The following is a 13406-nucleotide window of genomic DNA, read 5'->3' on the forward strand; positions in this document are numbered from 1 at the left end:
CAGGCGCCCACTCTCAAATGTTGTTTTTGCCATCATTGTAAGCCTGCCACACACTGTACAATACACACACTGTACGATACATTTATTAAACATAAGAATGAGTGTGAGTTTGTCGTCACAACCCAGCTGTGGAAGTGACAAAGAGCTCTTATAGGACCAGGTCACAAAATAATAATAATCAAATATTTGCTCTTTATTAGCCATGTAACATATAATACTTTAGGTGCTCATTAATTGTTGAATATCTCACCACAGGTTAATGAGAACGGCGTGCTTGAAAGGATGCACATAAACTCTCTAATGTTGGGTGTATTGGAGAGAGTCTCAGTCTTAAATCATTTTCCACGCCTTGTATTTAGTTTTCATGCTGTGAGGGCCGAGAATCCACTCTCACATAGGTACGTGGTTGCAAATTGCATCAGTGTCTTAACAGCGCGATTTACCAAGGCAGGATACTCTGACGCGCAGCCCAATCCGAGAATCTGGCAGTGGCATCTGATAAATACATTTTCACAAGAACCGCTTGTTGCAATTTCGATGAGGCTCTCTTGTTCAATATATCGGTAAGTGTACTGGAGGCAGGGCTGAAAGGGATAACGATCCAGTTGTGTTGTGTCCTTTCGGGAGAGTACCTGCGTAATTGCGCACCCAACTCTCAGGTGCTTCTCTATTCACATTTGACATTCTGTCGTAAGCTTGATTATTTGCACACAAAAAATCATACATGATGGAAAAACGTGTATTTGTCCCATTGTTAATGCAGACAGAAAGAGCTCCAACTTCTTAATATAGCCTCAATTTGTCCGCAATTGAATATAGTTTCAGAGAGTCACTGTATCATATTCAGATCATCAGGCGAGAAAAAACTCACCCAGATAGGCAGTCGTGTGAGAACCGTTCATCATGCAAGCGGTCAGACAAGTGAAAGTATGGTCAGTAAAGGAAACTTTAAGCTCGTTCTCAATTTAAAAAACGTGTTAATACTTTGCCCCTTGATAACCAGCGCACTTCTGTATGTTGTAAAACTACATGGTCACTGCCCATGTCATTGCATAGTGCAGAAATACACGAGAGTTCAGGGGCCTTGCTTTAACAAAGTTAACCATTTTCACTGTAGTGTCCAAAATGTCTTTCAAGCTGTCAGCATTCCCTTTGCAGCAAAGCCTCTCGGTGGATACTGCAGGTACCCAAGTGCGAGCCGAAAGCTTGCCGAGCGCGTTACCACTCCACTATGTCTCCTGTCAGGCTTTTGTGCCGTCAGTCCACTACCACATGGTGGTCCTCTGTAGCTCAGTTGGTAGAGCATGGTGCATGCTACTTTAAAATGGAGATAGCCTCAATGGCGGTGCCCGTGCTGTCATAAATGCATAATGGCACAGATACAAAGATGAGACCACTATGGTGCAGATGCAAGGTTGGCTTAAAACCCTCAGTCCCATGCGCTAGTGTGTAGCCTAAGCTTAGGGCCTAACTGTACACTCGCCAAATAAACACCAATTGCCTAATACTTGTGGCAGAAAAGGTTAAGGTCCACTGAGGCAAAAAGACAATGTTGGGTTTAATTCAATAAGAGAAAAGCTGCAAAATCGAGAATTTCAAATATATAGAAGAGGGCTGGGAAATATTTTGGTGAAGTGGCAAAAGAGGTGAAAGCGGTGCCGGCGGCGGATTATGTGATGAGTTGTGAGCGCGTATACAAATTGACAGTCACAGACGACTTCGAGCCACTGCTCAAGGAATGGTGTCGGTACTCAAATGGGTTCAATAGAAGTAACTGAATCGACACTGTGACTCAATATAATATAACTCCTGCACAATAAGCATTTCTTGCCAGTAAAATTATACACCAAATGTACATTTGACTATGGAGTGAAGAGAATTATGATTATTATATCCCCATAGAAATAGGGTATAAACAATGACTTTGTATTATATTAATTAACAATATGTTTGTTATTGTCTTAGATTGAATTAGAACATATCATGATGTAAATAAAGTTCCTAAGTTTGGAGACGTAACAGTTTTTTTTGGGGGTGGGACTGCAATTTGCACCACTTCTGTAGAATCACCCATATACATCTCGGACCTATCTAGAACACAAATACTTAATTGTACATTGTAGTTTAGCAGACTTACAAAAGTGAGTGCATACACTTTTCATACTGGTCCCCCATGGGAATCGAACCCACAACCCTGGAGTTACAAGCGTCATTGCCCTAACCAACTGAGCCACACAGGATCCTTCTGTCTCCCTCTGAGCAACTGCCGGCCTCCTGACTTCTCCAATCCAGACTCATCACTTCTGACCATTCTTATTAACCTACAGTATCAATCAAACTTGATATGGTCTGTCTGTGCCTTCTGAACATATAGATTGTGTCCACTTATCCAATTGACTGGATGGCTCACTGCTGCTCAGTCCTCTTTGATGCTCAGTTAAAAGGACGGCGTGGATTGGTTCACGAAGCTCATCTTGGGGATAGATCTTGACTCTTGTGAGAGGCCAATCAAGGAGCTACAGATATCAGGAACCGAGAAAAGAGAGAGATTGCAATTGTATTTTGGTCTCCTTTGAAAACATCAATGTTTACAATATGTCTACAGGCACTGGACTCATGCTCAACAGTGCCTTGCATGGGCAGAGAGAGAGAGAGAGAGAGAGAGATAATGACCAATCATTGCAGGACTCACCAGTGCAGTGGGCTGTGGCTCCTTGCGGAAATAGGCGTAGCAGGCCTCTGGGCTACAGTGAGTTACTGACCAAGAGAGAAAAAACACCAGGCCGGCCAATATCACCACGATAACAGTCACTGTAGTGGGCTTCAGCCAGGTAGGTCCAGGACCTTTGAACACAGTGACAATATTTGTCTTACTGTTATTAAGGTGAAGTATACAGCCTTAATGTAGCACGACAGCGCAATACAGTGCATTTGGAAAGAAATCAGGCCCCTTGAATTTTATCACATTTTGTTACGTTACAGCCTTATTCTAAAATGGATTAAAAACATTTTCCATCAATTTACACACAATACCCCATAATGACAAAGAAAAAACAGCTTTACAGAAATCTTTGCAAAGTTATGGGGGGGCGGGAAATCACATTTACATAAGTATTCAGACCCTTTACTCAGTCCTTTGTTGAAGAACCTTTAGCAGCAATTACAGCCTCGAGTCGTCTTGGGTATGATGCTACAAGCTTGGCACACCTGTATTTGGGGAGTCTCCCATTATTTTCTGCAGATCCTTTCAAGCTCTGGCAGGTTGGATGGGGAGTGTTGCTACACAGCTATGTTCAGGTCTCTCCAGAGATGTTAGATCGGGTTCAAGTCTGGGCTCTCGCTGGGCCACTCAGACATTCAGAGACTTGTCCAGAAGCCACGCATGTGTTGACTTGGCTGTGTGCTTAGGGTCATTGTCCTGATGGAAGGTGAACCTTTGCCCCAGTCTGAGGTCCTGAGCGCTCTGGAGCAGGTTTCAATCAAGGATCTCTCTGTACTTTGCTCCGTTCATCTTTCCCCCAATCCTGACTAGTCTCCCAGTCCCTCCCACAGCAGGATGCTGCCACCACCAGGTTTCCTCCAGATGTGATGCTTGGCATTCAGGCCCAAGAGTTCCATCTTGGTTTCATCAGACTGGAGAATTTTGTTTCTCATGGTCTGAGAGTCCTTTAGGTGCTTTTTGGAAAACTCCAAGCGGGCTATCATGTGCCTTTTACTGAGGAGTGGCTTCCGTCTGGCCGCTATACCATAAAGGCCTGTGTGGTGGAGTGCTGCAGAGATGGTTGTCCTTCTGGAAGGTTCTCCCATCTCCACAGAGGAACTCTGTCAGAGTGACCATCAGGTTCTTGGCCAAACTCTGCAGCTGAGTTTGGCCAGGCGGCCAGCTCTAGGAAGAGTCTTGGTGGTTACAAACTTCTTCCATTTAAGAATGACGGATGATGGATTTAAGAATGATGATGAAAGGCTGTTAATGGCTCACATCAACACCATTATCCCAGAAACCCTAGACRCAACTCCAATTTTCATACCGCCCAAACAAATCCACAGATGATGCAATCTCCATTGCACTCCACACTGCACACTGCGCACATGACAAATAAACTTTAAACTGATTTGATGCCTACTGTTCTTGGAGACCTTCAATGCTGCAGAAATGTTTTGGGTACCCTRCCCCTCAGAGCTCAGACAATTCCTTRYACCTCATGGCTTGTTTTTTGCTCTGMCATGCACTGTCAATTGTGGGACTTTATATAGACAGGTGTGTGCCTTTCCAAATCATGTCCAATCAATTGAATTGACCACAGGTTGACTCCAATCAAGTTGTAGAAACATCTCAAGGATGATCAATGGAAACAGGATGCACCTGAGCTCAATTTCGAGTCTCATAGCAAAGTAGTAGTAAATAAGGTATTTTTTTCTCTTTTCTTTATTTTTATCCTGTTTATGCTTTGTCATTATGGGMTATTGTGTGTAGATCAAATCAGGGGGGGAAAACGATTTAATCAATTTTAGAATAAGGCTTTAAAAGGTAACAAAATGTGGAAAAAGTCAAGGCGTCTGTATCCATCGCAAGGTTATGTTTCCATGATTTGCAGATTTTTTATGCATTACTCTTCCAGTAGAAAGCTAGAACTGTTACAAAGTGCACAGAGACGATCGAGAATCCCTATGTGTGTGTGGTTGGTGTGTGTTTGAAATGTATGCGCACYTGAACTAGATACAAGACGTTATGTTTCGGATCTCTTTCCATGGTACACATAATGGTAAAGTATACCATTGCCTGATCAGTGTGTGTGTTTAAAAAAAAGCATCATCTGTTTCGAACGACCATTTGCCAAAGGTCTATCTGGTTTGAAGGATCAATAAATGATCAATACATTGAACAGAATGTGTGAGCACATGCAGATGTACTGTACGTGTGTGTCTATGAGTTATAATTTGCAGCCCACCTGTGATGGAGACGCACTGTGTGTCAGTGCTGCTGCTATTGCTGTGGGTGTCCAGATGGGCCTGGGCTTTGACGCAGTACACTGCTCCCTCCTGCAGGGCGTCGATGTAGAGCGGATTCTGTTGCACTGTGATCACACGCAAGGAGGACTTGCCCTAGAAGACAGAGCACAGTGAGACGCTGCTGAAGAGAGAACTCAACCACTGCTTGAAGTGAGTTTTATAGGAGGAGGTCATTATCGTTCTACCTAGCGGGTCACCTTTAGGACCAATTCCAAACCAATCCCTTGCTCCAATCCCTAGGCATCTCCCACACAACAAGCTCCAATCTCTCCCAACACACAATACATGACAGGGTTGTCTAGGTCAGGTATTCCCAACCCAGGGGTATTCCCAACCCAGGGGTATGTGCAACGCCGTCGGGGGTACGCCAAATAAAAATGTAATTCAGATGTAAAACTTTTTTTCACATTTTCAAACAGTCCATTTATAAGCCACAGGAGTTTTTGAGCGAGAATAAAATGACTTTKGAGTAGTAAGACATGAATAAAAAAAACAGATACCATTAATAAGAAGTGGCTAGAAGCATCTTATATGGTGAGCTACCGAGTGGCTAAGACAGGCAAGTCCCATACTAGTGTGGAGGACTTAATTCTTCCTGCTGCCGCAGATATGGCTGGGACAATGCTGGGGGAAAAGGCAAAAAAAATCTATACAGACAATGCCTTCATCAAACAACACTGTTTCACAACGCATCCGTGACATGGGAGGAGATGTTTTGAAACAATTACTGCTTCGCATACAAGCTAGTGAATTCTATGCGTTACAGCTGGATGAGTCAACAGATTTGGCAGGCCTGGCACAGCTCCTGGTATATGTCTGTTACTTTTATGGGGGGGTCAATTAAGGAAGACCTCCTCTGCAAACCACTGGAAACCAGGACAACAGGAGATTATATTTTTAAAGTACTGGACAGTTTRATGACATCAAATGGACTTTGGTGGTCAAAAGCCATGACAGGGAGACATAGTGGAGTGGTAACGAGAACGCGCGTGCAAGCAGTTGCTCCCGTCACCACTTGGGTACACTGCAGCATCCACCGAGAGGCTGTTGCTGCCAAGGGAATGCCTGACAGCTTGAAAAATGTTTTGGATACTACAGTGAAAATGGTTAACCTTGTTAAAGCAAGGCCCCTGAACTCTCGTGTATTTTCTGCACTATGCAATGACATGGGCAGTGACCATGTAACGCTTTTACAACATACAGAAGTGCGCTGGTTATCAAGGGGCAAAGTATTGACACGTTTATTTTAAATTGAGAGACGAGCTTAAAGTTTCCTTTACTGACCATAATTTTCAATTGTCTGACCGCTTGCATGATGACGAGTTTCTCACACAACTGGCCTTTCAGGGTGATGTTTTTTCTTGCCGGAATGATCTGAATCTAGGATTACAGGGACTCTCTGAAACTATATTCAATGTGCGGGACAAAATTGAGGCTATGATTAAGAAGTTGGAGCTCTTTTCTGTCTGCATTAACAAGGACAACACACAGGTCTTTCCATCATTGTATGATTTTTTGTGTGCAAATTAATTCAAGCTTACAGACAATGTCAAATGTGATATAGCGAAGCACCTGAGTGAGTTGGGTGTGCAATTACGCAGGTACTTTCCTGAAACGGACAACACAAACAACTGGATTCATTATCCCTTTCATGCCCTGCCTCCGGACTGGAGGCAGGGCATGCCCTGCCTCCGGACTTACCGATATCTGAACAAGAGAGCCTCATCGAATTTGTGACAATAAGTCTCGTACAAACTTGGACCCAGGTCCAGAGAAACACAGCTGGCAGAGATGCGGATAAATCCAGAACATTTACTGAAGCTTACACAGCCCAAAAATGTTTTAAATATATTTTAAAATTTTTAAGCACTAAACAAAACAAGAGACCTGAGCAACCAGCCCAGTCCACAGAGGACCTAAATAGTCATACACCAGGTGAACCCAATATGCCCAATCAGGCTCACCTTTTATATGTAAGATAGTTAAATAAAGAGCWAAATTATTTATTATTACACWCATTCTTATGTTTAATAAATGTATCGTATAGTGTGTGTGGCAGGCTTACAATGATGGCAAAAAACAACATTTGAGAGTTTGCACTGGTGCTAGAGGAGGTACGCAGCTGGAGGTTGAATGTTTGAAGGGATACACAGCGGAGGTTGAATGTTTGAAGGGATATGGGACAATAAAAAGTTTGAACCACTGCTCTAGATGAAAAAGGGGCTTAGGTGTTGGGTGTGGCAGGGGGCGTGGCAATGGCCGCTGTTGTCCCGTAGGGGCGGCTGAATTTTAGAGAACATTTTTGAGGTCTCCGTCTTGGCTGTGTAGATACATTTTAAAATGTTTATGCCAATTTCCTGCAACTCTACAAATTTGGCCATGGAGCTGAGAGAAGTTTTTTTTGTTTTAATGCACATTTCCTGCAATTCTACACATTTTGCCATGGAGTTGAGAGAATATGGTGCAGTTTTAAATCTCATTTCCTTCAATACTACATATTCTGCCATGGAGAGGAGAGCAGTTTTGTTGTTGTTGCTGCTTATTTCCTGCAATTCTATGAATTTTTCCATGAATGACATTGTGTTCTTTTGCACAAACATAACAATAAAATCAAAACTGCTAAATTCATTGCTTTTTGAATTTTCAAWTCTCCCTGACAACTGCTTTTATTTTGGTAATTATTTGTATTTTTTTTGTATCTTATATATATATTTCTTTACACTGTTTGAACATAGGTGACCCGAAAAAACGCTTATAGGCCCGCCCAAGGATTTCAATGGCAGAAAAATCCCTGCAAGACTATAATATACTGTACATGTAATATCCTCACCCTGACCAACTCGCCTCTCTTCCAGATAGTCACAGTCACTCCAATGGTCAGGGGAAGGCTTTTGAAAGTCACCTGCAGGGCATCTCCCATGGTGGTCACAGTTATAGCTGGCACCGTCAGGATTGCTGTGTGGAAGATGAAAGTCATAGTAAGTTACAAACATAGGCTGTGTCTGAAATCGTTCTCGCCTACTACATACTGTGTGCTAACCACACTACCTATAACATACTGTTTAGTAAAAACGGAATAAATAGAAACATACTACGCTCATGCATACTGAGAAGGCTTCGTCTAATGTGCAATTAGGTTGTTCCCCGCCATTCGTTCATTTTGGTACAGCCTTATCTGATTATCAGCTGTTGTCAAACACATGTGGGTCTGAAAAGACAACTCTCTTCCTCAATAGTGTGCAGCAAATTCATCCTAGATGAAAAGCCGAAATAAGCAACAAACTATCACAAATAGACACAAATTACTCATGTCACGGCCGTCGTAAGAAGTAGACCAAATCGTAGCGTGGTGAGCGTACATATTCCTTTTATTTAGYATGACGCCGACAAAAACAATACAAAACACGGCCGTGAAGCTTAAGMCAATAGTGCCACAAACAAAGACAACTTCCCACCTAGAAAGGAGGGAAAAGGGATACCTAAGTATGGTTCCCAATCAGAGACAACGATAGACAGCTGTCCCTGATTGAGAACCATACCCGGCCAAAACATAGAAATACAAAATCATAGAAAAACAAAACATAGAATGCCCACCCCAAATCACACKCTGACAAAACCTAATAGAGACATAAAAAGTCTCTCTAAGGTCAGGGCGTGACAACTTATTTGAAATTCGTGACAGGCACATGAAAAAGTCCAACTTTTTCGTGTGTATTACAGGATTTTCATCACAACGCAATTTTCTTTCTTCATAAAGCATTTGTGTACATTACACCCATTTCCAATAAGCAATTTGTGTCTATTTCACAATCATTTGTGATACAGGGATGGAAATAAGTATTATATCCTGGATTTAAAACATCCAACATTTTAAAATTTTCACATACTAATCGGACACTGTTTTGTCATAATGATGACCAGAAGGCCGCTTGTTTAAATGTTTTGGCATTTTGTATGGCTGTTGTGCACTTGGGTAAGTGTTTTGTCTTCAGTTTGTCTTATTTTCCTTGGATGGATGAAGGAATGATAAAATGAATGTAACGATCAACTATTGCCATGGCATCAAAAAAGAGTGTTTGGACATAGATATCCCAAAATGACTCACTCTCTCTCCTGTTGAATGGCCTCCCGAGCTCAGCCCACGGTGACACACGCCTTCCGCACTCTGCCCGCACTCGGATGTTGTAGTCTGAGTCAGAACCAAGGTCAAAGGTCAGGTCGCACTCCGTCCGCGTGACGCGCTGACAACCAACCGCGTCCTCCCAACTTCCATTCAAGATCCTCAGCTCAAATTCCCTACGGAACACATGGAAATACATTAGCCAGCTCATATTGACACATTATACCCAGAGCCAATGTTTATTGTCCTTTTGTTTGTCTGCATGATAAATATTTTTGACATGAATGTTTCATATTTTCACACGCTTGTGGTTAACTACCCTTTACGTTTTCTCAGTTACCACGCCCTTCGTAAACCAGGCAATGTCCTCTAAAAAACTAATAACAAATAGTGTGATGTCTCAAATTTGTTTAATTTAAAAAAGATATATATTTTTACATTTGACATTTTTGTCATTTAGAAGATGCTGTTATCCAGAGCTAGGTGAGATTGCAACCACATTGCACAGTCATAGTAAGAAAGCTGCTTTATTGAGGAAAAGGTTTTCTTACTATGACTGTGATATGTGGTTGTCTCACCTAGCTACCTTAAACTGTAAGTCGCTCTGGATAAAAGTGTCTTGTAAATAAAAAAAAGTGCTGCAGCTCGCAATTAGCAAGTGTAACATTGCGCTGTTTACCTAATATTTGCATAATTGCCTCCTTCTCATTGGCATTGATAAAAACGGACGTTTTTGAGACATCACACGATTTATGACTTTTTTAGAGGACAAAGCGCCTGGTTTAAGAAGAGACAAATGTCACAACTGCTGCTATTTAGCAGCAGGGGGGGGGGGGGHAATTTAGAAGGGGGGGGGGGTGTCTCATCTAATTCAATTGTTACAGGTTTTTACCCCTCTGCCTGGGCTGCATTCTCAGTGTGCAGTTCACCGCCAATCAGCGAGAGTAAAAGGATGACAGTGGAAAAAGTCAGAGAAAGTCCATTTAGCAGTATTGGGAACAGCAGTATTCTCGTCAATGTGTCTGAACATTCCTGTAATGTTTCAGAAGTGATTGACTCACCCCTGGAACTGCACAGAGTAGATGATAGAYCTGCAAGGGGACTGTTGACGGCGCCACTTGAGCAAGTGCCTCATGTTTACAGACTCCATGGAAATTCTCCACGGCGATGGCAGCAGCCAGGCATCTGAAATTAAACAGATACACAGTAAATAGAAAACAATGGAATGTGATTTGGTGGTTGACAAACAGACATGCCTACAACAGTGATCAAATCCACTATTAAAACATAGCCCCTTGCTAAAAACAAAGCTCTGCAATATTCCAAGCTGATTAAGTGTCAAGCTTTGGCTTGTGCAATCCGGAACAGCTCGTAYTAGCAGGAACCTATCTCCTGTTTCTGTAGCGTGAGGCAGCTGGATGTACAAGTGCACCCCCTGGACAGGACGGGAATGCTGAGTGCAAAGCAAAGACGCACCAGGTCCCATTTTTACAGTCTTTGGTATGCGTGAGTGCTATGTGTCTATCTTTCCTTGATCAGTGCAAGTTTGACAGAATCCAGTCTTTAGATGAATACATGTTCTAAGCACACAGATGCCCTGTTGTCTTGTTCACAAACACATGCTGTCGATTGAAGTGCACAAATGCTTTAGCACACATGTAAACACATTCACAGCATTCTAAACCCACRTGCAAGCGGTTTAGCCTCGGGTAAAAAAGTGTTAGATATACTGTGACACACACACAGAGGAGTCTCAAGTTTCCAATTATATCAGCCAGGGCATTAACTGTATGCTGCACCCTCTCCCTCAGGCAAAATTCAGTTTTTCTCCTTCAGAACATGTTAATTGTCATCTACCTTTAATGGACGTGTTATATATATATGCACCACAGGAGGTTGGTGGCACCTTAATTGGGGAGGACGTGGCTCGTGGTAATGACTGGAGCAGAATTAGTGGAATGGTATAAAATACATTAAACAGATGGTTTCCAGATATTTGATGGCATTCATTCAKTCCATTCCAGCCATTATCATGAGCTGTCCTCCCCTCAGCAGCCTCCACTGATATACCCTACAGCAGTTCTCACCTGTGTTTCTGGTTTCACTTATGCTAATGYGGGCGGCAGGTAGCCTAGTGGTTAGAGCGTTGGACTAGTAAACGAAAGGTTGCAAGATCAAATCCCCGAGCTGACAAGGTAAAAATATGTTGTTCTGCCCCTGAACAAGGCAGTTAACCCACTGTTCCTTGGCCGTCATTGAAAATAAGAATTTGTTATAAACTGACTTGCCTCGTTAAAGAATGATAAAAAAGAAAAAATGAATCTGGCACATGAGAACATAAATGTATTCCCATGGTCATCGTCCGAAACCTTGGATGACACACCGATATCAGGATACAAGCATACTTCACTTTTCTGCTTCTGCTGRCTGTTACTTTCTTTTCCATTGGTTCCGTGTACAGTATAACATTTAGAAATGAACATACTGTAAATAGGATAACTGTGATAAATAGGCTTGAGGTAGAATTTGCACCTAACTACAGATCTGGGATCAAATCACACTACCCCAATGCTAACCTTAACCATTGGGGGATGAAAATAATATCTGATCCTACATCAGCAGTTTGGGGCCACTTCTTCCTACGCTGTTAAACAGCAGGACAGTGTGTGTTGCTGCAGTACTTACAGTTTGTGATGATGTTGAGGACAAGTATTAACTGGCTGTCAAAAAAGCTCCTTCTCAGTCTCATAGCCCCTCTGTATGGAGAAGAGTAGGAGCACTGCTGTGATCAAGTGTGCAATCACTGTGTTGACCGTCTCTCACCACTAATTTGATCGTAATACAAACAATCCCGGAATAGTGTGATCACTGCTTTTATGTTTGCAATATAGTCATCGTGTTGTCCATTGATCGTTCTTGTTGCGACTGTAACATGATCACTGCAGACTGTTATACCAACTGTAACTCAAACTTTCCTCGACCGGAGTGGGACCCGCTCCTATGACTGTGATCCTAGCACTCTTCTCGGTCCTTGTGATGGTTCCTCTGCCACACTCCCTTTGCTTTCCCACTGTGTCTCCTGTAAAAGACATGCAGTGTAATATGACCTCAGAATGTGTTTGCGAAAATACATAAATAGTGTTAATATAAATGTGTGTTTTTATGCGAAAGCCATATCAATTGCATTTTATGGTGCGTCTGAGTGGTTATGTAGGTAAAGCTGTTTATAAAAGTGTATGTGTGTGTTTGAGAGAGTAAGGGTGTGATGTGCTGATGCGAGTCTAAAAGAATGACTGGTATGGCTTGGCTGGATGCTGGGGGTGAAAATATGGTTAAGCCTGTCAGACTGGTTATGATCACTCGCTCCCAAAACTGTATTGTGTGCGTGCGTGCGCGTAGGGCTATAAAGTGTGACCATTTTGGTCGCATATGCTCCTAATTACTTTTTTGGTGCGACCTGAAATTCTAATTTGGGGGGGGGCAGTGCACCTAGAAAGAAAATCACCCAGATAATGATTGTTGTAATGACAAAACGAACACAGATTTGTCAGGTTTTGGCCGGAGAACCTTTGGGGATGGCGGCCGAGACGAGGTCAGCCAGGGGGTAACTTGCCACGGGCACTTGAATCTGATGAACTGGAGCCAGAGCGGTTGCAGGAGAAAGTTGATCAAAATCTGCTTTATGGAAGTCATCATCTCCGACAGAAGTTGAGAATGTCAGCCATTAAGGCCTCTTGCTGAACCAGAGCAGCTTTGTGACGTTGGACAGTCCTCGTGGTGGGACAGCATGGGAAAAAAGTCCTGGGTACTTGGCTGCCTCTGGGTTCATTTTAATGGCTCAGTGTTTCTGTCAGGACCCGGTGCGAGAAACAGTCACTAAATCGGCAGAAACCCAGAAGATGAGGCAGACACAGCAGTACTAGAGATGGTGGTTTTAAAAAAATAGATATCTTCCAAAAAACTAAGAAAATCCACAAAAGTGGTAAAAACAGCAAGGGAAAAACAAACCTCAAAAGACTAATCCAAAATACAAAGAACAAACCAGAGAACTCTGGAAAATCCAACAAAGAGAAAAATAAATGTTCACAACAAGGCTTGGGCTTGGGGCTGGTGCTAACATACAAACACTGAGCAAGGAACTGAGAAACACACAGGGATTAAATACTAAAAAGGGAAGACATACAGGTGCAAACCAATAATTAGAGCAAGGGAAAAACAAAAGGTACAAAAAAAAGTGCAATGGGGACATCTAGTGACAAAAACAGAACAGTCCTGC

The 13406-nt window shown here is 42.6% G+C and overlaps 1 protein-coding gene across 1 annotated transcript; it reads right to left on the reverse strand.

Moving 5' to 3' along the window:
* Positions 1 to 1904: 1904 nt before the first annotated feature.
* On the reverse strand, positions 1905 to 12428 carry crfb16 (cytokine receptor family member B16). The gene is made up of 7 exons (XM_023976734.2): positions 11816 to 12428; positions 10192 to 10315; positions 9116 to 9306; positions 7841 to 7965; positions 4950 to 5103; positions 2693 to 2844; positions 1905 to 2516 (listed from the first exon to the last, which is right to left on the reverse strand). Exons 1-7 carry the CDS (start codon positions 11877 to 11879, stop codon positions 2334 to 2336), a joined length of 993 nt encoding a protein of 330 aa, XP_023832502.1. The 5' UTR covers positions 11880 to 12428; the 3' UTR covers positions 1905 to 2333.
* Positions 12429 to 13406: the final 978 nt, after the last annotated feature.

Source organism: Salvelinus sp. IW2-2015, linkage group LG32 (assembly GCF_002910315.2).
Source record: "Salvelinus sp. IW2-2015 linkage group LG32, ASM291031v2, whole genome shotgun sequence".
Taxonomy (NCBI): Eukaryota; Metazoa; Chordata; class Actinopteri; order Salmoniformes; family Salmonidae; genus Salvelinus; species Salvelinus sp. IW2-2015.